Source organism: Ictidomys tridecemlineatus, chromosome 1, assembly GCF_052094955.1.
Source record: "Ictidomys tridecemlineatus isolate mIctTri1 chromosome 1, mIctTri1.hap1, whole genome shotgun sequence".
NCBI classification, from domain to species: domain Eukaryota; kingdom Metazoa; phylum Chordata; class Mammalia; order Rodentia; family Sciuridae; genus Ictidomys; species Ictidomys tridecemlineatus.
The window spans coordinates 115,768,365-115,791,262 of record NC_135477.1 but is presented as its reverse complement, the minus strand read 5'-3'; the positions used below and the strand labels follow the sequence as shown (position 1 = coordinate 115,791,262).

The window sequence follows — 22,898 nt, the reverse complement described above, 5'->3', positions numbered from 1 at the left end:
TGGAAACCAGTGGTTTAGTTTTCATTATTTGAAATATAAGTTCAAGAAAATAAGAGAAAAAGCACTTAGGTGACCTGGAAACAAACTTAAAGCATTTATTAAGAATTATATTTTAAATAATATTTAAAAAATTATATATTCATATATTTTATAGCATATACTTTAAGAATTGTATTTCAAGTATTAGAGACCTTAGCTTGATAATCGCATGACAAGCTAGGCTTCCAGTGTGAACTACTTGAGCAACGTAAGATTCAAAGAATTGTGTAATTGTATTCCAAATCTATATCTCTGGCTAGAGAAAAAATATTCAGAAGTTAATAAAATATTTAATAATCTACAACATCTTTATACTTGATTACTGCACAAAGTTGGTGGGAGATGAGAACCTGGGATGGTGATGTGTGGGCTCCTACTGTTTTCTGATACATTCAGCTGACTCTCTCCCTGCTATTATTTTATTTTGCCTTTATAAAAAAATATCCCAATTCTCTTTAACCTTCTGACATTACACATAGTTAAAGAAAAAATAATGCAATTACTTTTATCTATGCTCAATATTTCATAGTACAACTATCTTTAAAATCTTAATAAAAGCCCCACACAGTGGGAGCAACTTTGGAGGCTGAGGCAAGATGACTCCAAGTTTGAGGCCAGCCTCAGCAATTTAGTGAGGCCCTTAGCAACTCAGTGAAACCCTGTCTCAACATAAAAACTAAAACAAAGGCTAGAGATGTCACTCGGTGCTAAAGCACCTCTCCCCTTGGTAAAATCTGAAGATCCACTGTCAATTCCAGAACACCTACTCTGAGCTGTAATTTACCTTTAATTCTTCACTGACTTAAAAAAAAAAATACAAAAAGCTAAAGCCCTTAATGTGGCCTACACAATTCCTAAAAATCAAATATTTGATTTTGGTTAGTAGGTGTCCCAAAATTTCAGAACAAAAGTAACTTTCTCAGAAGATAAGTCCCGCAGTCAACAAAACATTAAGGAGGATAGCTAACTGAACTCTAGGTGGGGAAAAAAACCTATAAAGTTTATAAGCAAAAAAGGGAACTCTAAAGAAAAAATACAGAAATAACTAAACAAACATTACAAACTATTATAAAAGAAAAATAATGAAAAAATTAAATGACATATTGAAAGAAAATTTTGCAACACAGGGAAAACATCAACTTTGCCACATACAAAAAGAGTAATTAAAGATCTACAGGACCCAATTTGATTCAAATGTATGATATGTCAAGATCATTGTATTGTCATGTGCAACTAATAAAAAAAAAGAAAGAAAAAAAAGATTTACAGGACATAACAATACCATTTGATCTAAAATTGTACATAGGAAACTCACAGAACAAATATGAAAGATAAATGAATGAAGAAAAAGAGTTCCACCTGACTAGTAATCACAAAGTTTTAACAGGAAAATATATTTCAATTAACCTATTATCATGGGCAAACCTTTTAGTATGGCTAATTCTCAGTGCATAGAATAGTACATTTGAGAGTTCCTAAAAAAAAAAAAAAAACCATTGGGAATGAACACTTAAAAATGCTTCATACACCAATGCAAAATTACTAAGTTATTCTCAGGAAAAAAAAAATCAGAGCCACATCAAAAGAATGGAACAAAGTTTATTGCAATGTCCCAGCAGTGAAGAACTGGAACAAAGTACATGTGCAATATTAGGAAATTTGTACACAACCAGTGTATGTTAAAATTGTGCCATCAGACTGTGAGTACTGCTACAAATGAGAAAATATGAAAGTCCCGTGAGACAAAACTGAGAATACTGGGAAGGGATATGCATAAAATAAAATACAATAAAAAATAATACATCAAAGTGTTGGCAGTGGTTTTCACAGGATTCTGGTCTAGTTGGTAAATTTTATTGTTTTCTTTATTGTTTTGTATATAGCAGGGAAAATTTGTTTTATTAAAGTGCTAAAAGTTAAGGAAAATATGGTCGATTGCATAGTCTATTTGTCCCACAGAACTAGGTGTTTTGTGTCTGCACATATGCTGTGCTGCACACATGTTAAACACCACAACAGTAACCTAACCTTAAGTTAAATCTAGCTTCCTTTTATGCAAAAAATTCATTCACTATAGCATTCTAACTGAATTACACTTCTGAAACACGGTTTATCTAACTTTCAGCTACAAATTGATAGGCATTAATAAGGGTAAACATAGTACTGGAGCCAAAAGTTTATCCATAATAGATGAACATATCAATGATAAACTGATGAGACACACCCCCTCCCAATACTTTCAATAAGTTTATTTCACTTGTCATCAACGCCACTCACCTGGGCAAAACCATCAGGCAGGAAGAGGTAGGCGCCGCTTTTGTCTTTTTTACTTGTGGTTCCATACCAGGTAAATTGCACTTTTATTTCATGGATTTGCTTGTCTTCTCTTGTCATCATTGTCTAAAGGTAAAAATTTAAGCAACTCACTATTGAAATGTTTATCACATTGCATCTGATTCTGTGCACATGTCCATTAAAAAAATGGTTACAGAATAGATTGAAAAAGTGCTAATTTAAGCTTCTAATGTTCAAAATTCTTGGTTGAATACCAAAATTTTATACTTAGCCTCACAATTTAAAACCTTCGCAATAGGAACAAAAAGTGAGAACACACTTCATCAAGATCAAAGAGCTATATGTATTAGGAATTCTAGACCACTGCTTCTCAAACTTTCTGTAGAAGGAGAACATCTATTTTTTATTTCCAATATGCATGGGCCAAAATTTTTGAGAAGTACAATAAAAGCGAGTTGAAAACTGGAGCTGAATTTAAAAATTATTTTTAAAATGACATGCCATGAATATTTAATTTTTTATTATTAGTAATTTTACTCTATCAAATTATATTCAGAGTTTTGTAAACATTCCTAAACACTGACATTTTCAAAACCTATCTAATGAACTATTAGTCCATGGCATAGCACCACCTCACACTAACTAGTACCACCCACAGAACACAGCTGTGAATAATGAGGGCCACTGAAGGTATGTACAGCTGCTCATCCAAAAGAAACCCGGAGTATTTAGTACAGCTCTTTGAAAGACTTTATTCTCTTTACAAAGTAATCTGCACATGTAATTAAAAGTGACAAGCCTTCTTTGAATTTCATAACTATTTAGAACTTACCTCCATAAGCCCAGTTTTATCAAATGAAAGAATAAGGTGGGGGTTCTCTAGAATTATAGGTTCGCTGTCACTCGTCATACTCTTTATGTTGAAAATTTCACTTGTTGCTTCACCATTATAGACAACATACTCAGCCAAATATGAATCTGATTTTCCTGTTTCTAAAAGTGTATACACTTTCAGGCCCAAGGGTGGTGTTTGTGCTATAAAAGAAATCTTTAAAAGATATGGGAGGGAATTAATTAGAGAAAATATATAATCCGCTGAAAAGCACACAATTTATATTTTCAGAAAAACAACAAACTACCATATTTTTTAAAAGAGAGGATATAATACTATTCTACAGATGATATGATAACTTATGGGTATGGTATCTACATCTTGGTTAATCCAGGGAATCCAATGGCCTTAAGTTGGTAGACCTATCAAAGCATCAATAATTTCACTCCATATATGAAATTATAAACCATCCTCAATTGTTTTACAGTGTTTTTATTGGATATTCAAAGGAGGAAATTCTCCATAAAGGAGAGTAATGGTTTATTGTAAACAATACTTTTTCTAATTAATAGAAATCTTTTTGTAATATTATAATATTTCAATATGTTGAAATAGTAAATAAAATTATATGAATATTAAACATGACAGTTTAGTCATCAGTAGCCCACAAAATTCCTGAGGCTTAGCACACACTTTACAAAGCATGGAGGATGCACACATCATAAGACTCCTGCCTTACAGAGGCAATTCCAATTCCTAGACAGGATGTTTTTTATAAAATCTGACTAAAACTTGCATTATACTTTTGTTTTTCTTTTAAATTTTTTTTTAGTTATAAATGGACACAATCTATTAATTCTATGCAGTACTGAGGATTGAATCCAGTGCCTCACACATACCAAGCTCTCTACCACTGAGCTACAAAACCGCAGCCCATTTTTCTTTTGTATCTATAGTATTAGGCATATACAAAAGTGAAGCCAGCAATGGCTTTTGACAAGCAGAAGTAATTCCATTTTAAGAGTTCTTAGTTTATGTGTCTCTACAAATACAGTTTGAATTATACTCCAGATTCCAAACATTTAACCTTTTTAGTGATGTGGGATTCAGTTTAATGTTGCTTATTTTAAGAAATTTTCACACACACAAAAGCACGCATACTTCGGTTATTTGAGCCCAAATTTTCTGTAATTACATCTTTGGGGAAAAAAAAGCATCTTAATTATTCTTAGAAAGTCTCTCTTCCATGATGTGTTATATCACTTTTGCAATGAAAGTTGAAACTATTCAAAATTAAGAAGTATGGTATTTATTTCAATTTCAATATGCATAATTTCATTAAATTGAGCCAGATCAAAGAATTCAAAATTTTATGAGTAATAATTACTTCATTATTCAGAATCTAATTAATGACATTCATACTTAAAAAGATATGCAATGCACATATCATACTAACAACATGTTACTTACTAACAATGTACCATATACCTAACTAATAATGATGTTAACATTTGGGGAAACACAGGATCTATGTGTCATTTAACTGGCCAGTTATACTATCTGGTATTTATGATTTTTGCCACTTCACAATGGGCCTAACATGAGGCTGTTATACAGATATAAACCATACACTGGCTATGCTTTCCTTTTCTAACAATGCCCCTTTAAATTCTATGGTCACAACATACCTTATAGACCTCTTGTGAAATAGTATCTTCTTTAATCCATACTGCACTGACTTGAATATCCAGAAGTCTTCCTGCATCCGTGAGCACTTGCACATTGGGGTTATTCACATAGGTTGAAACTACTGAGTCTCGGTGCTGTTCTAAAGGATTATAGATCACAAGGTACCTGCAAAAACATCTGTGTCACTATCAGGATCTCAAAATATTTTTTTACTTCTTTCACACTCTTCCTAAGACCCCAGTTTATATCCAGTCATAGAGTCCACACATGGAGAAGAGATTCAAAGGAACACTCTGGTAAAACTTTCAGAGAACAAGCAATTTCATCACAACAAATACCACATAGTACAAAGGATAATGAAATTATGATTCAAAAGCACTTTCTCAGAATAAAGGGTTTAACTAATGGAAGACATTAATAGACTTGTAATAAAGCATTTTTTTACATCCCAGAAAATGACAGAAAAATATGGGGTTAGTCATCTAAAATAATCAGCTCTATGTAATACCCTGATTCCTGCTCAAGTTCACTGAATAAAAATATCCATGACTTGTCTGTTTACAGCTTAGCCACAATTAATTCTCATAAAAAATATGACATTCATTTTAGACCACTAAAACACAGCCAATTATATGGCTATAAATGCAGAATCTCATAATTCACACATATATTTTATATATAGGGGGCCCTCATTGCTCAAGACAGGTCTGAAAAAAAAAAGATTACTTGAAGTGAACCCACTTACAATAAGAATCAAAATTTTATAAATATTGGTAAAAAGAAATTTGATGGGAACTAGAGAGGAAAAGGAAAAATCAAAACAATTAAAATAAGTTCAGCAATATCTGCCACTATGTGTAAATTCTTAGTAGGAACAACAATGATAAAAATAAATAAACTGAAATTTTGGCAGAATTTTTCCAATATTCTATACTAGCACATTTTGATGACATTTAATTTTTAAATGATTTTAAACATAACTATATTTGTAAAAAAAATAAAGACTTTGTAACTTTTCCTAGAGTCCTTTCTAAATTCTGATATTCAAATAATTCAGTGTTGAAGGATCCAACCACCTTAGTTTTTCACTGGCACAACTCTGCCAGTTCCTGGCTGTTTCATAATTTTGCCTGTGAATAAAATCTATACCATCCTGTGAGAGATTTCATGTAATCTGAATCCTTGGCATGATTTATGATTTTACTTTATAGTCAATTTGAATTATATTATCTTCAAATAAATCAAGAGTATTCTGAAGAGGATATTTGAATAATAATGTTACTCACTGCTTCACTAGAGAATATTTTCAAGATCTGAGATATTTTGTTTTCCTAGAAAAATCTGTAACTACAGAAACATAGACTGAACAGTTAGATAATAACCACATTTCCAATATATAGTAGCTATAGCTAGGAGAAGCTAGCATCTGTTCATTGTAATACATCAGAAAGTCTACAGTATTCTTTCATCCTGCATGTTTCCTTTCTTATTTTTTATTTATTTTTTGCTTTTGACTGCATTACAAACCTCTCATAAAGAAACAAAATTAATGTCTACAGTGACCATAGTAAAGAAAAGGACAAAGAGAAGAACAAAGGGAAAAAGCACAAGAATGCCTCTGATCCTATTAGGCTTCTAGACCTAGGCATCAGGACAAGACCTAACTTGTATCACCTCTCTTCACTGAAATTCCATAAGTAAACAACAGATCAAGGAAGTCACCTGGCCATAAACATACTCACAAAAAGCACTGAAACCTTTACCACTAGATAAAACCCATTTTATCCACAAAAGCAATTCTTAAGGAGTGTGATGGTGGTGTCCCTTGAGAGGTATGCTCTGAGGGACTTGTTAACCTATTTTGCCACTCTCACAGCCCCCTACCAAAGTTTACATTTCACCTGACTATTCTCCCCTTATAAACACACCTGGAGAGTCTCCCATTATAAACACACCCTTGGTCACAAGTTCAGTGTTATCAATAGGACTGTCCCATATACCTAAGGTGCACTGGAAAAGAAAAACAGGTGATGGACGCTCACTCTTTGCACCAAAGATGTTTAAACCAGAACTCTGAAAATGAGTGATTTACTACTGAAACTCATGTTCCCAGAGGCTTATGAAGCCAGTATGTGAGGAACTCTAGAAAACTATGGCTTGAAAACAAGTCAGTCTTCTAATTCTGCAGAAGCCCAGAGGCATACCCAGGCACTTGTAATACATGAAACCTAGAGTAACTGCTGAAATGTTTCTTGGAAGCTCCATTACACAGTGCTGGTCATGAAGACAGTGATAAAATACAACATGTTCAAGTAATCAATTAGATCAGAAGTATCCAGAATACTAGTTGCCTCCCATGGAAAATTTAAATAATGACTCGCACTTAATGCAAATAATAGTTTCAAACATATATTTGGTTTTGTAACATAATAAATTGCTTTTAGGTTCTGTTTTGTTTCATTTGAGTAGCTAATTAGTATTTGACTATAATGATGTTTCTACTGTACTGAATGATTATGTAATTATCATTCCAAGAATCTATTCAAACACTAAGTATATACATAATGTGTATAATGCTGCAGTAAAAAAATAATTTTTAACATAATTAAAGATTCACAGCATGTTCTTCAAATGCATCACAGTACAAATTTATCTGACACACATTCAAAGTCCTATTTCTGTATAGAGAAAGTATAATTATAAATTATATTTCCTTTAGAAATAAGAACACCATCACAAATCAACTAAATTTTATCGTCATTATCATGTCTCCTAGTCAAACATTTGTTATACTTATAATATCCAAACATGAGTTTTACTAAAACCTTCAGTTTTAAATAAAACTCACAGGTTTCAATATAATTTCATAATCTCATTTATTTACTGAAAATTCACAATACTTGATCCACACTAAGAAAAAGAAAGGGTTAATAGCTCAGAATTTTCTTTTTGTTTGTTTTTATTTTTCTCCTATTTCCTCCACATTAGCATTAGCTACTTAGATGTCATCTGGCATCAAATTATGTCCAACCTCCTAGTTCTCCCAACAACTTGGTATATGGGAAACTATTGAAATTCTGTATATGCAAAGAACAACTGTCATCTCATGAAGAAAAATCACTCATGTATTAGTTGCCAACCAAATTAGTAGACAGAAGATGATGTGCTTTGGTTGAGAGAAAAAGGAACAGGGAAAAAAAAAGGACATCTGTATGCTCATGTCAAACAAGTAAAAACAAGTAATAACTTTATGGAAGAAATGGAATTCCAGTGTAAATGTGGCTCTATCTTTGAAAATTCTACTGAGGATAAGTATATTCAGAATTCCTTCCCTCTCTTTACAGCAGTAATTCACATCATGTTAAGAAAGAATGGAAATCCTTGAGTCCACTATTTGGGGCAAATCAAGTCAGTGCCCACCAAGATGTGAGCAATACAATAGACCATGTAGGTTTTCTTCTAGGACTGAATGAAGGATGGAATATGCCTCTTGGTCAGTGGAACCTTGAAATTACCATTCAGAATGCTTCTTGTATGTCTGAGGCAGCCCTGATGACTGTATTTGGGAAATGTACATGGCATCCTTTACATTCTTCCTATAAGGAAATTTGAGGTTTGGCAAGGTTAGGTTTGTTGCCAAGACCCACCCAGCTAAAAAGCAAAATGTGGCTTAGCATTCACCCTTCACCCCAGAGCCATCCTCTTAATCACCTAGAATATAAGAATCTTTGAGAGACATGGTTTCCCCAGGAGATTCCCTTAGTTACAAATTCCTGTGAAGAACTTCCTCATCAGCTACACCAAAGATCCCCACAGAGCTTCTCTTCTGAGGAAACTCAGGATGAACAAAAGCTATTTATATTTTAAGCATATTACATTTGTGCATTTGTGAAAGAAAACTTAAAATGGAGAACACCAGAACAGAAAAGATCCTGCAATATATACTAAGGAGTTTGTCTTAGGACCTCACTGCATGTGGCAAGAAAACCAATATCTGATGAAATATTTTTAAAATACTATGTATTTTTTTAACTGTGTAAGAAGATAAAAATGAAAAATATTTTCAAGACTTCTGTAAGCCCAGTTTAAAATCAGTTAAGCAAACACTAGATTATATGAAAAATAATTTTAACTTGCCTACCATAGCATCTAGCACAGAATAATGTTCAAGAAATAGTTGCTGCATGAGTAATCCAGAAAAATCCCACTAAGATAATTTATCATTTATAAACACTACCTAATTGTGTGGGGCTTTATACTTTTATCAGAGTGTTTTCATTTTTATTATTTTGATTCCTCAAAAAATACAAAATAGGTAATTAGCCCCTTTGTAAAGATGTAGAAAATGACAGACTCAAGGTCACAGAGAATGTAAAGAACATAGCAAAGACTATAGTTCCTTTTGTTTGATTCTTAATCAATGACAGCATTGATTTCAAATGAGAATATAGTCATCCTCTCTAAGTAACCTCATTATGGAACATAATCTAAAGAAGAGAGTTCAGGATTCTGAATCTGGAAATATATGGATTTACATATTAACAAACACGTCAATTTCTAGATTTGAGGTCCTTTCTATATTCTACCTCATTTTCTAAATTTAGAATATAATCTTTTTTTTTCAGTTGTAGATGGATGCAATACCTTTATTTCATGTATTTATTTTTATGTGATGCTGAGGATCTAACCAATACTTTATACGTGCAAGGCACATGCTCCACACTGAGCTACAACCCTAGACCCTAGAATACAATCTTGCCATATTAGTTAACAGGGAAAAAAATTAAGATATTGAAAACAAAGGGTGTTGAGAGCCACACCCGAAGGGGCCCCAGTAAACTTCCAGCTGCCAGCTGATGTTTGGCTCACAGCAGCCCCAGCAAACTTCTAGCTGCCAACTGATTTGCTCCTCTGAGGTGATGCTCATTGGGCTGTTTCCCTGCCCTTTCAGACCATGGAGCTGCTCATTGGGGGACTTTTTTTTGGCTCTGCCCACACGACCCAGTCAATCAGTCTCAAGAGCAGGAGGAGGGGGGGAGGTTGAGAGGCTTGTGGGAAGCCAGTGGTGGCAGTTGGGCTCTGAGGGTTTTCCTGAGGAGCTGTGTGGTTTGGTATGTGTGTGTTCTAAAAATAAAGTTCGTTTCTTTTGACAAGTGGCTCCTGAATTGTGCCCAGCCAGACTGCGGCAAAAGGGAATCTTTCTGAGATATTAGTTCTTTAAAAATTGCAGTTTGGGGCTGAGGTTGTAGCTAAGTGGTAGAGCACTTGCTTTGCATGTGTGAAGCTCTGGGTTTGATCCCCAGCACCACATAAAAATAAACAAATAAAAATAAAGATATTGTGGTCTATATACAGTTAAAAAATACTTAAAAAATAGCAGTTTTGTAATTCCTGGACTTTGGACTTAAAGACATTCAAAATCAAATCCCCTATTATAATGCTTAGAATTTGAGAGGTTTTGGATAGGCCCAAAACCTAGCATCTGTATGTACAAAATCAGGAAATAAGATTATCGTTAGAGGTAAATGAGAAAATGCTTGGAAAACCATCTAACTTATACCAGGTACAAAGTAGAATCTCAATAATAATCCATTTCTATTTTTCCCTAATGAGATCCTCACAGAATTCCAACCAAGAACTCTGTATATTATCACACCAGATGGTAAAATCAATTAACCTAGTTAATGGCACAGCTCTGAATCCTAATTTTATGTAAAGCATATATAAATCTAAATAAAATAAATTAACAAAATTGCATATAGGATAACACAAATAGCTTAAACCAAGAATTCTGATAACATGATAGCGGCAGGTGTGAGGGAATACATACACCAAGGCAGAGAATATATATACACAGCAACCACATGGCTTATAAATAAATTAAGAAGAAAGGTGAGAAGGATTCCTTCTGGTACATGTGGCTGTGAAGTTAAGAATGTGCATACATAGTCTATACCAAATGGGAAAAGAAAGAAACAAATTGGTAAATCCAATATGATGGGATAGACAATAAGACAAAGGTACGACATGTGTGGGGCAGTTAGGATCATTAAGAATTAAAAAAAGTTTGTCTCATTAGATTGGGTAGAGAGAAGTAATGGGAGGGGTAGGGGGGAGAGGAAGGGCAGAAGAATAAAATAGACATTATTGCTGTATGCATATAGGTGACTGTATGACCAATGTGATTCTACAACCTGTACAATCAGAAAAATGAGAAATTATACCCCATTTGATTCAAATGTATGAACTGTCAATATCATTGTACTGTCATGTGTAGCTTAAAAAAAGAATTAATCAGAAAACAAATTATTTTATAAATTAATTTTATGCCAAATGAGTCAAATGTACATACACAAAATGACAAAACTTGACAGAGAAACAAATAAATATATAAATAAATACAGACAAAATGACCCAACTTGCCTCAAAACAAATATATAATTTATGGTAGAAAAGGTCTTTCTAACCATAAAAGGAAAATACAATATTGTGTAAGGCTGACAGATTTGTGTGTGTGTGTGGGGTGGATACTAAAACTTTTTCTGTCTTAAAAAATAAGATTAAAGAATAACAAATTTTTAAAAAGAGAAAAACTTCTATTTTTACAAATCAATAGATATCCAAACACTCAAATAGAAGAAAAAATATGAATATTTTAAAAAATCAAACGGAAATTGAAAAGTAAATGTTTCTACTTCCAGAAGAATTGGAGTAAGCTAGTGATAGACAAGAGTTCTCACTTCTGCTAGCCTACGACAAGAGCCAAAGAACAAACTAATCATTTGCTTGAAAGCTAAAATAAAAAAAAAAAAAAAAGAACTGAGAAGAAGGAACCTTAGAGATGTGAACTGCCTGTAGTCATCTTCACCTGACAACATGCCCATTCTCAGCAAGTCAGGGGATGAGAGCTCCTGTGCAGATTCCAGTGCAGAGCCTGGAGGAAATCAATGGTGCAAGGAAGCCACAAGAGCACTGGAGTGGGAGCTGGAGGGTTCATGTTAGAGAGATGATTTTCTCATCATGTTCTCACTACCAGGGCTTCACAGAGAGGGAAGCTTAAAATATATACAGAAAGCCTCTGAAAAGCAAAGCTGAGACATCTCATCATATTCTAGGGTCTACTGGGGAGTACAGCCTACAAAGCATATCTGGCTCTTAGCCTAAAACTTAATAGTATCTACATTAATAAGAGATTATGTGAACCAGTCTCAGCTCAGCATAGTCTTTGTTTAGAGTAATATCTTCTAGAAGATATTTTCTAGGCCTCTATAAATTTTATATACAATGCATAGCACACACTACAAAATTATAAGGCATCATAAACATTCTGGTTTCAATATGAAGTGTCCTCCAAAGACTTACATTTTGAAGGCCTGGTCCCCGTTGTAACAATGTTCAGAGGTGGGGATTTTGGGAAGTGAATTGATTATGAAAGCTCTGACGTTATTAGTGGATTAATCCATCGATAGCTTAACGGACTTCTGGGAGATGGTGAAACTGTAGGCAGGTGAGGCATGGCTGGAAGAAGTGGGTCACTGTGGGTTCCCTTGGAGACTATTATCTTGTCCTTGGTCCTTTCTCTCCCTTATCTTTCTTTCTCTCTCTCCCCTGCCCTCCCAGTTGCCATGAACTGAGGAACTTCTGCTATGCCCTTCTCCATGATGTTTTGCAGCACCTAATACCCAAAGCAATAAAGCTGGCTGCTGTGGTCTAAAATCTTAAACCTTAAATCTCAGACTTAAAGTTTTCTCCTTTAAGTGGTTTGTGTCAGTTATCTTGGTCATGTTAATTATAAGCTGATTAACACACTAGAAGACACAGGCACATGACTACTAAGGAGAAGGGATGAGACTAGAACTACATGTGACCCAGATATTGAAGTTAGCTGTTAAGACCTTAAAACAGTATTTCTAGAGAAAGAGAAAAACATGAATGAAGTGATGAGATAAATACTTGAAATTAGCAACTTTGCAAATTCTTTAACACTAGAGTACAATCAGAAGACGGTCAATTAAAAATATCCAAGTTGAAGTAGAGACCAAAAAAACAGTCAACTCAGTGAAAAGATTCAATATGTGAAATAAGATGTGTATAGATGGAAGCAAGAAAGAAAATGACACAAGACAAATACTTGAACATCTAAGAATTTTCCAAAACTAATTAAAGTGATCAATCCACATACACAAAAACCATGAGCCCTGAACAAGGAAAAATACACTATAATATATTATGTTATATCCCTTCCTCAAATCCTCAAAAAAGGCAAAATCTTAGAAGCAACCAGTAAAAATAAGACACTAATGTGAAAGAACCAAAACAAATATAATCACAAGAAAGTGCAGGCGCCGGGGAGAGGGGGTTGTGGGGGGTGCCAATCTCAAAATCTATACTGAGCAAAAATCTCTTTAGAAAATGAAAATATGGCTTTAGACAAACAAAAATGGAGCATACTGGCTCCCCGGAGACTTGTACTAAATAAAATACTAAGTCCCTAACACACGGGGAAAATCGCCAAGGGAAACATGGAACTGTAGGGAAAAAAAAAAATGAAGAGCACACAAATAGTGGGAATATACGTGAATATTGACCATACAATACAACACAAAAGTAATAATGTGAATTATTAATAGCAATAATGTGAGTATACAAAATCATGCATGCTTCTCTATGGTAAGCACTCAAAAGTAAAATAACAGTAAAATCATCTATATCCAACAAGTTAGGATAGAAAAAATGTAGTAGTAAAAATTTTGACATATAAGAGGGCAAGAAAAGAGAGTAAAAGGACTTGAAAGAAACTTACCAAAATACTATTAGCAATAGCTATTCTTAGGTGGCATTATAACTCAATATTTTTTATATTTTTCAAATTCCTTATATTTAATATTTGTAATTCTAAATTATAACTTAAAAATAGTCTCTGCTTTTAACCCAATAATTCCCACCTTTATTAATATAAGGAACTAAACAAATATAGATTAATAAACAAAAATATTCAAAATATTATATTTCATATCTAAACAACCTAAACATTTTTTAAAACTATATAAAACATTATATTCATTAACTAATCAAAATAACAATTAAATTGAGGAAATGTCTTAATAAAGTAAAGGTTTACCATGGGTTGGAATATTAATAGCCATAAATCTATGAAGAATTCTACAAAATACTAGAAAATATATTATTATATATAAAAGAATACTCTGGGATATACATAAAGAATGACCAGTAAAGTATAAAAATAAATAAAATTTTAAAAGAAAAAAATTATACCTTAGATTTTGGGATTACTAGGGAGTATTTTGCATTATTTCATACTTCCATATGTAAAACATTCTATAAAACATATCTATTTTTAAAATAATGGGATAGATAATGAAAACAAACAACTTCATAAAAGAAGTGGAGGGGGGAAGTTGGGCAGGCAAAAGAAATCAGAGACATTGGCTCCAGGTAGAGTGACTATAAGAATAAAGGCACAATATATGAAAAAGGTTGTTGTTTTCAGGATAAAAGCCTCTAGAATCTACACAGTAAAGTGGACCTCTAAAACGCCAATCTACTACAAAAATAGAGAAATTCCAAGCCACAGTAAGTAAAGGGCTATCTTTAAATTTCTGCAAGGAGCTTAGATCTTATGTAGGTAATGGGAAGTGACTATAAGGTTTAACATGGTCAAATCTTCATTTTAAATACAAATTTCTAGTTGCTAGGTGGAGGATTTGAGAGGAAAAGACTCAGAGAAGAACAGCTTCAATAACATCTCAATAGCCCAGGTAGGAAAGGTGAATACTTAAGTTAGAGGAACAAATGAGAAACACATAACATGTCTTATCAGTATGATTTTTTGGGGGGATTTCTTCGACAAGATTAAATGCCAAAAGACAAGAAATTGTTTCTTATAACTCCTTGTTTACAGTTAGGATAAGGTAGCTATAGCAGTACCATCAACCATGATTGAACATTATGGTTGATAGGTGCTGGGAGGAAGTTTCAAGATGAAGATAATAAACCCAGGTTTAAATTTCTTGTAGTACAATGTCAGTATGCCTGAGAATATCCACAAAACTTCATCCCAATGCTCCTAAATTAATCTACTTTTCCATAGAAAATATAAAAATTAGGCTTCCATGTCTAGTGGGCAGCATAATGGTCCTCAAGTAGAATCTATGTTACCTGTTGTAGCAGAAGCAACACTCTGTAGATAGTTAAATTAAAGATTTGGGGATGGGGAGATTATCTTGGGTTATCTACAATTTTTTTTAAGAGTCTAAATTGTTGGTAATTTGTTAGAGCAGCAACAGGATATGAATATATCACATTACACTTTCCTATTAAAAATGGAGGCTGTTTCAGTTTCATACCTCAGACTAAAGCCTTTTTTTTTTTCTTTTTTGCCACTGAGCACAAAAGGAAAATCTTGAGTCCTAAAATGGGGGTGGGTGTGGGTAAAAAGAGCAATAAAGAGTTTGGGGTTCTTGGAACCAGACTGAAACAATGCCTGAAATGAAATGTGTCTAGTCCTCTGACCCACAGGGGCCTCCCCTATTCTATTTCTGCATCCACTGGCTAACAGGCCTGATGCGCCCAAGATCCCACCATCCCAGAGCAGGTATCACAACTAACAATAAGGAGAAACAAATAAAAACCCAAACCTATACTTCCTAAAAAGCAAATTACTTACAGTCCCTTACATTGGTCTTGTCATTTTAACATTATATATATATATATATATTTTAACATTACATATATATGCAATATTATATATATATAAATTACATATATATATATATTACATAAATCTATTTATTTTTTAAGAGGAGGGAGACAGAGAGAGATAAAGAGAGAGAGAGAGAGAGACAGAGAATTTTTAAATATTTATTTTATAGTTTTTGGCGGACACAACATCTTTGTTTGTATGTGGTGCTGAGGATCGAACCCAAGCTGCACGCATGCCAGGCAAGCGTGCTACCGCTTGAGCCACATCCCCAGCCCCAACTTCTTTTTAATCTTTGAATATTTTATCTAGGACCCCATTCACTGGAGAAATGCATATATGCACAAAGTTTTTCACAATTCCAAGACCTTCATGTTTAAAATTTTTCTATTCCTATAAAATATGCCTTCTTTAACAGAAAATGTTTGTTTTCCAAAAAAAACCCTTCTAGAAATTATACATCAATAATCATACTTTTCTTCATTTGCTAGATATCAAAATTTATATGTTCAAGAGGAAAAACTAAAAATGATGGTTTCTGGAAGTCTCCAGTTGACACAGAAATAAATATGGCCTGATCTAATAAGAATAAAGTTCAATCTTACAGTAGAGAATACGTTTTTTATCAGGAGTGAAAACTAGGAATTTGCCTCATTTAGTGTATAAATGTTATGTGATCTTCCTAATACATGAAAGTTGATTTCATCATTTTTCTATATATTTAGGAGAAATAACTCCTAAAAGTTGATATTATGAATTTATCATCCTGTGGAGTCATGTCTAAGGATAAGATTCAAAAGGAAGGTAAATGAGCACACTGCATGTGTGACCCAATGCAAATATAAAGCTGCCCCTTCACAAGACAATAACATGATACCTTCTAAAACTACCATGCTGTCAACTAAATGATTCCTGCAAATACTTTGCTCTTCTCAAATTCAATAATTCCATTAAATAGTACTAATAAAAGTTCCAGTTTAAGTAATGAATGAATAATATGAAATACTGAGTATTCCAGAAAGCTCTATTTTAAAATATTACTTAGGTAAAGAATTCTGTTTATTCATATCACTAATATAAACAAAGCAATAAATCAAACACAGTGTATTAAAGGAACATTTTTTGTTACTTTTAACGATAAATAAATTTCACAGTAGAATTTTTCAGATGTTACAGTAATAACAATACCACCACCAACAGTTAGCACTTAATGAGCCTTCAGTACAATGCTAAGAATACAGTAAAGAGCTTTACTTGAATTAACTTGTTTTGAGTCTGTAATTACCCTATGAAGTTCTAAAATCAGGGGCATTTTATAGATATGAAGGGTAGTTCTTCACCCTTCAGATTATCTCAGTTGTATAATCATTCAAGTGTGTAAATCCAAGATTCAAACTCCAGTAAAGCTCCAAGGTAGCTTGGTGGCAGGGAAGGTGGCCTGCTGTCCCACAGTAGGTGAACTTCTCAGGATATATGTGCCAGAGGAGATGTACCATCTGCACACTCAGAATCCTCTCACCTCTCCACATCCCTCTTCAGATTGCTCTACACCTACCCCAGCAGCATTCACTAAAGCAGTGACAAGACTGGACCAAAAGGGGTTCTATAAAGGGATGAAGATTATGCTATTTCTCCTAGTTTCTGGGATGAAACACAAGCAGTTCCTTCAGTAAATTCCTTCAGTAAATTATAAGAGGTGGTAAGAGAAAAATTATTATATAACAGGTCTTCATTTTGTAATACTCACTAATGATACTCACTAATAATTTCCTGGTTCCATGAACCAATTTTTGGATGTACTAAGTTATTTTTAAGAGTTGAGCTTTCTATTCAATGAATGCTTTAAAAAATGCTACATACTTTAACAGGACATGGTTGTGGAGATCACCTATCTCAACCTCCACCTTTCCTAAGACCTACTGCAAGTGAACTGAAGTTTCAAAAACATGATGCTGGTTAGTGATAGCAATAGGGCTAGAATCAGTCACCTAATTCTCAATGCAGGGGTCCCTTTACAATATTGTATTCCTTTTAGGCATCTGACAGAGATGTGAGATCTGCCCCAAAGCTCAATGGCAAAAAAAAAAAAAATGAGTTATTATTATAAATGTCATCGCAATCTGTAACAAAAAACAACAACTCAATACTATAAACTTTTAACCATGAAAAGTACACCAAATTTCAGGGTTTCTCCACATTGTAAAAAGTGTTTCTAAAACCCGAAATGTGACCAAAGTAGAATCAACATGTAGTCTAACAACTTCTGTAAAAAGAAATGGACTGAAAAATCTTTTAACTACATCCAGTGCACAACAGAAAATACTAAATCAATTAAAAGTACAAATATTCCTTTCAAAAGAAGTATTTCTTTCTATGTATTCTAAAACTTGATACTAAAGCAATAAAAAAGAAAATAGACAGAAAAATTGTACATAATTTGGCTGACCCCAGGAGTCTTATCAACAATTAAGTTACTTTCACTGAAAGAGTTTCTCCTAAAACAAAAATACCATCTGTTTTACCTAAAACATTAAGATGTTCTATTTTCTTTTCAATTCAGAAATCACATCTGTAGCTATTTTCTGAAAAGACAGTGAAAGACATTATATTTATGGGTGACTGCATAAGGAATGATTTTCAATCAAAATGTAATTTTCATCTACTGGAAGAAAATTTCATTTCTCCAATGAATAAAATGCTTTAACTTAGGAGAACATATAGTACATAAACAGAATGATTTTCACAAATAAAAAAGACCTTAAAAGTTAACACAGTAAAATAAGGTTGTTTTGTTGTAAAACAGAAATGGCAAATACATTCATTTCCACTGGGTATATTTCTGTTGACAAATGAAATCTATTTTGAGCAAGGTTTCCAGGTGAATAGAGGAGAACACAACAACTTTTATTGGTACCATATCTCTTCATGTTAGTGAGCCATCATGCAAGTAGTAAAAATATGATAACAAAACACCAACCACTTTCTATTTTCAAAAACTCTTAGAAACAACATTGGTCCAAGAAAAGATTCCCTACTACACAACCCAATGAACCGAATGAAGATAGAGAACACTAGAGAAGACATCACTCACAGTGAATGTAAACACAACGTCACAAGGGATAAAGAGCACATTTCGAAGAAAAACACACAAGCCAACCAACCACCTATATGACTTTGGGTAAAAATTAAATATCTAAAACAAATCTGAAATCCAGGTATGTCTTACTTTGAAAAGCAGCCCAATGTTGTATATGATTTTCTTGCCTAAACAAAATAAAATAAAATAAAGCTACTCTCCAAATAAGGATGATATAAGTAAGGCCAAAGGCCCTATTTAAAATTTTTCTTTTACCACAAAGTTGTGAAGTGCTCTGAAGTCCAAGATGGGCTTGAAGCCCTTCCTGACTTTTTCAGGATCAGGATACCTTCACTAAAATCCTTCTCCTTGTTCCTCTTGTAGTGCACGCTTTATTAATCTGCATTTAGAAGGAAAAAAAATCTGGTTCAGAAGAAGAGAAGACTTTGAAATATGCCACATCACTTTAGTCTATGCTCTGAACTGCTTTCAGTTAATTAGTTTTGTGTTAGCAATTTCAGGAGACATGATGGACATTAGGAGAAGAAGTTCCAAAGAAGGTAGAAACTGGATAGAGAACTAAGTTTTCAAGAGATTGGAAAAAATAAATTACTGGAGAATTCCTCTCATATAATCATCAATAATCTCCTGACCCAATAAAAAGCACTTTAAAAATCACTCATATTCCAGATATTTAATTAACTGGAACAATTTCATAGTGCATGATATAACTTTAACTAGTGGTGAAAAAATTGACACTACAGCTAAAACTGAAGAAACATTCAAAATTTATAATATCTGGCAGACGATACTATCTCATCTCCTTTTCAAAAGTTTTTCTTAGGTTCAATGAAGTCATGTATTTCCAAATATTTTAACTAAAAATTACAATTCTCTTTCCTGGATTACAGGTGGTAGTCCTCATGCTAATTCTGCCTTCATAGTATAAAGTATCAAAACATCTTATATAATTCTACATATAGAGATAGACACAATTTTCCCTCTCCTTCTGCACTTCCCTGATGATGGTCACTGAATTTCAAGAGGTTGTAAGTTCCATACAAAAGTACTTTAATTCATCAGACAAATCATACAACTAAAAATGTAAAAATTTAACTCACTGCATAATACTAATGATACTAATCATAAACTAGATCTACACAGCTAGTTAAGGAAAGCTTGATTAAAATATGCAAAATAAAAAGACAATTAAAACAAACTAACCAGGCAATTTAGCAGGTGTTCTCTACTTTGCCACTGTTTTTCAAGAAATAAAACTTAAAAACAATCATTTTAAGTGCAATCTGTTTAATCACTTCCACAAAAAAAAAATCTAAAATAATTTTGTATCTAAGAACAAAATCATAGCTGACTAACAATAAGACTGAGGAAAGAAGATTCTTTTAAATTTCACGTGAACTTGATGAAAAGAATGAACACCATGCCTTGAAAGCATTAAGAAGGCAAACCCCAAACTGTACCTCACTTAAAAATCAATGGGTGGTTCTGAGTAGACTACTGACAAACATTTTCTTCAAACTTTTAAATGACAATAAAAAATGTACTTAATATGCAATTATATTGTTTAAAGCAAACTACAATAAACTTTAAACTTTCTAATAAAAGAATTGTAAAAAATATCATTCCAGGAGGTGCAAAAATGGGATAAGAAATTTAAAATAAACTAAACAATAGATTGTGACAATCAAAAAGTTTAAAGTTCAGACAAGAAGCCAGGTATACTAGGTAGAGTCAAGAAAAGGACCTCTTTCAAGTTTTAAAGTCAACTTCTAAATCTCCGTGTTTTAGGGTATATGGTGCAAAGGGTGAAGAGTGAGTACTGCTTAAGCAGCAATTCTTGAGACTCAGATACGTTCCAACAGACTTTGTAAAGGGATAGGAATCCAGACAAGAAGAAAACCAGAAGACTCAAACATGGATAGCAGTTACAATTCAATGCCATTCAAAAGAGTCAGGTTGGTTTCTGCTGTATTTTATCTTTTTTTAGGGAATTTGCTAATTGTTTTGTGCAATTTCACAATTCTCCTAAACCATTACTTTACAGATCTACAGTCTCTATTCTGTGAAATATAAAAAGCTCTGAAAAAAACAAAAGATTTTTCATAACTCATTATTGGTAATACCTAAACCAAAATGACACAAAGCTATACAGAATCTTTATTTTCCCACTGGATTTGGAGACTTTCTCAGCATATCTAACAGTGCATTGATAGTAAATGATGGCAATGGAGTAGGAAGTTATCACTCTCACCAGAAGCTGGCATCTGTTCAAAATTCCTAGAGCAACACAATTATTGGGGATCTTCTACATGCTCCTGCCTCTTCATCTCCTTTAGGTGTTAACACAATCTGAAGCTACAGACTTTATAAAAATACTACGAACAAACTACTTCTACATTTTAAAGACTATCAAAACTAGATGGACATTTTTACCTTCAAGTTGGTGATAAAATTTACAACACCACTTTGGATCTCTTTCAATTAAATGGCTTCCAAAATATAAAAAAAATATATTTAAAAATATATTTTTAAATATATTTTTTATACCTTTGTTTTATTTATTTATTTTCATGTGGTACCGAGGATCAAACCCAGTGCTTCACATGCACTAGGCAAGTGCTCCACCACTGAGCTACAACCTCAGTCTTCCAATGCCCTTTAAATTCATTTTTAAATTCTAAATTTTGATTCATCCTCAGTTACCTAAGTTGATTTTATCAAGAAATATTTTAAAATTTATTTTTAAAAAGGAAGAAAGGGCATATTGTCTAAGTGTTTTGATACTTGAAAATATCTTTTCGTGGTCTTCACATAGGAAAGATAACTTGGAGGTGCTGGGGATGTAGCTCACTGGTTGAGTTTGCCTAACATGCATAAAACCCTGGGTTCAATCCTCAGCAGTACAAAAAAAAAAGGAAAAAAGAAAACTTTGAATATAAAATGATTCAAATTTTAGTATTATCATAGAGAAGCCTTAAACATCTTTGTTCCATATTGTATACTACATATCTTCACCTGGACACCTTTGAACTGAACTAAGTTACTAAGTGCTTTAGGACGTGACTCTTCATTTATACTCTCTATAATGTGGCCCTTTCCATGAGGTAAGTGAGGCCTCTGCTTGGAAAAGTGTTCATCAATTATACCTTTACTCATTGCCTTTACTGTATTTTTTTTCCTAAAATAAATGTAACTCTTTTGTTGGAATCTTGTATTCCACTTCTATCATTGTCTTCCTCATTGTTTCCATTCACCTTCCTTTTTTCTCCATTTTTAAAACAGCATTTCATAGGCTCTTTTTCATGTCATGGACATACCCTTTCACAACACCAGCTTCAATCATCCATATCCCTAGTGAAGATATTGTTATTGTTTGCCCAACTATCTTTCCTTATCTCACTTCTCTTTTTACCACTTCATCTTGCCAACTTTTCAGCTTTATGTTCTCTGATGTGTACTTCTTAGAGATAATGAATTCAAACTAGATTTTCTTTTCTTTTTTTTTTTTCCTTTTTCTGGCCTCAGTAATACTAATAGATCATTTTTAAAAGAAAGTTGTTTTTCTGAGTCTTCACATTACCCCTGTTTTCTTGTCATTCTGTAGAGCTTTCATACAACTTTCCTACAATTACTTTCCATTAATTTGTCCTCATAGAAGTAGACACCCACCCAGGCCCTGTGTTTACTAAAGGTACCCTTGGGTTATTAATTTTGGCATTTGTTGAAGTCCCTTTCTTATCTAGAGTTAGTTTATTTGACAAATAATTTGTTGAGCATCACCAGTGTGCCAAATACTTGCCAGGGAATTCAAAAGCAAACAAGTCCACTGTCCTCATGGAGCTAATATTTTATCAAGGAAGATGGACAACAAGGAATAAATAAAATAACCAGTTTGTTTAATAACACCATTAAGGATATAAAGAAGATGCAGTGACAGAGAAAAGAGAAATAATAAGCTCACATGCATAGATTCAGACTGACTGCAAATTCCCAGAAGGCTCACATCCAAGATGGCTGTGCCAGACTGGTATTTAATCCTCAACATCAGCTCTGATGGTTTTGAACACAAGGAAAGTTTCTCTCTTCAACAATAATATCACAGTAATACGACCCATGATGCCACCATCAACTGAAATTTCCTTGAGCAAATACTTCTCTAGATTGGTGATCTACCATAATTTCTCATTTGTTTCTAACTACTTTATATCTGGTAGATTCAGTCTCCA

At 33.3% G+C, this 22,898-nt stretch overlaps 1 protein-coding gene across 2 annotated transcripts in view; it reads right to left on the bottom strand.

The window, feature by feature from the left end:
• Window positions 1-22,898, bottom strand: part of Man2a1 (mannosidase alpha class 2A member 1) — a 162,838-nt gene that overhangs the window by 42,847 nt on the left and 97,093 nt on the right. For both annotated transcript variants that reach the window (XM_005327222.5, XM_078045497.1), the window contains exons 13-15: window positions 4,855-5,020; window positions 3,167-3,382; window positions 2,317-2,439 (exon numbers count right to left, since the gene is read on the bottom strand). In XM_005327222.5, the coding sequence (XP_005327279.1) occupies window positions 2,317-2,439; window positions 3,167-3,382; window positions 4,855-5,020 (505 nt within the window). The remainder of the gene's footprint in view (window positions 1-2,316; window positions 2,440-3,166; window positions 3,383-4,854; window positions 5,021-22,898) is intronic.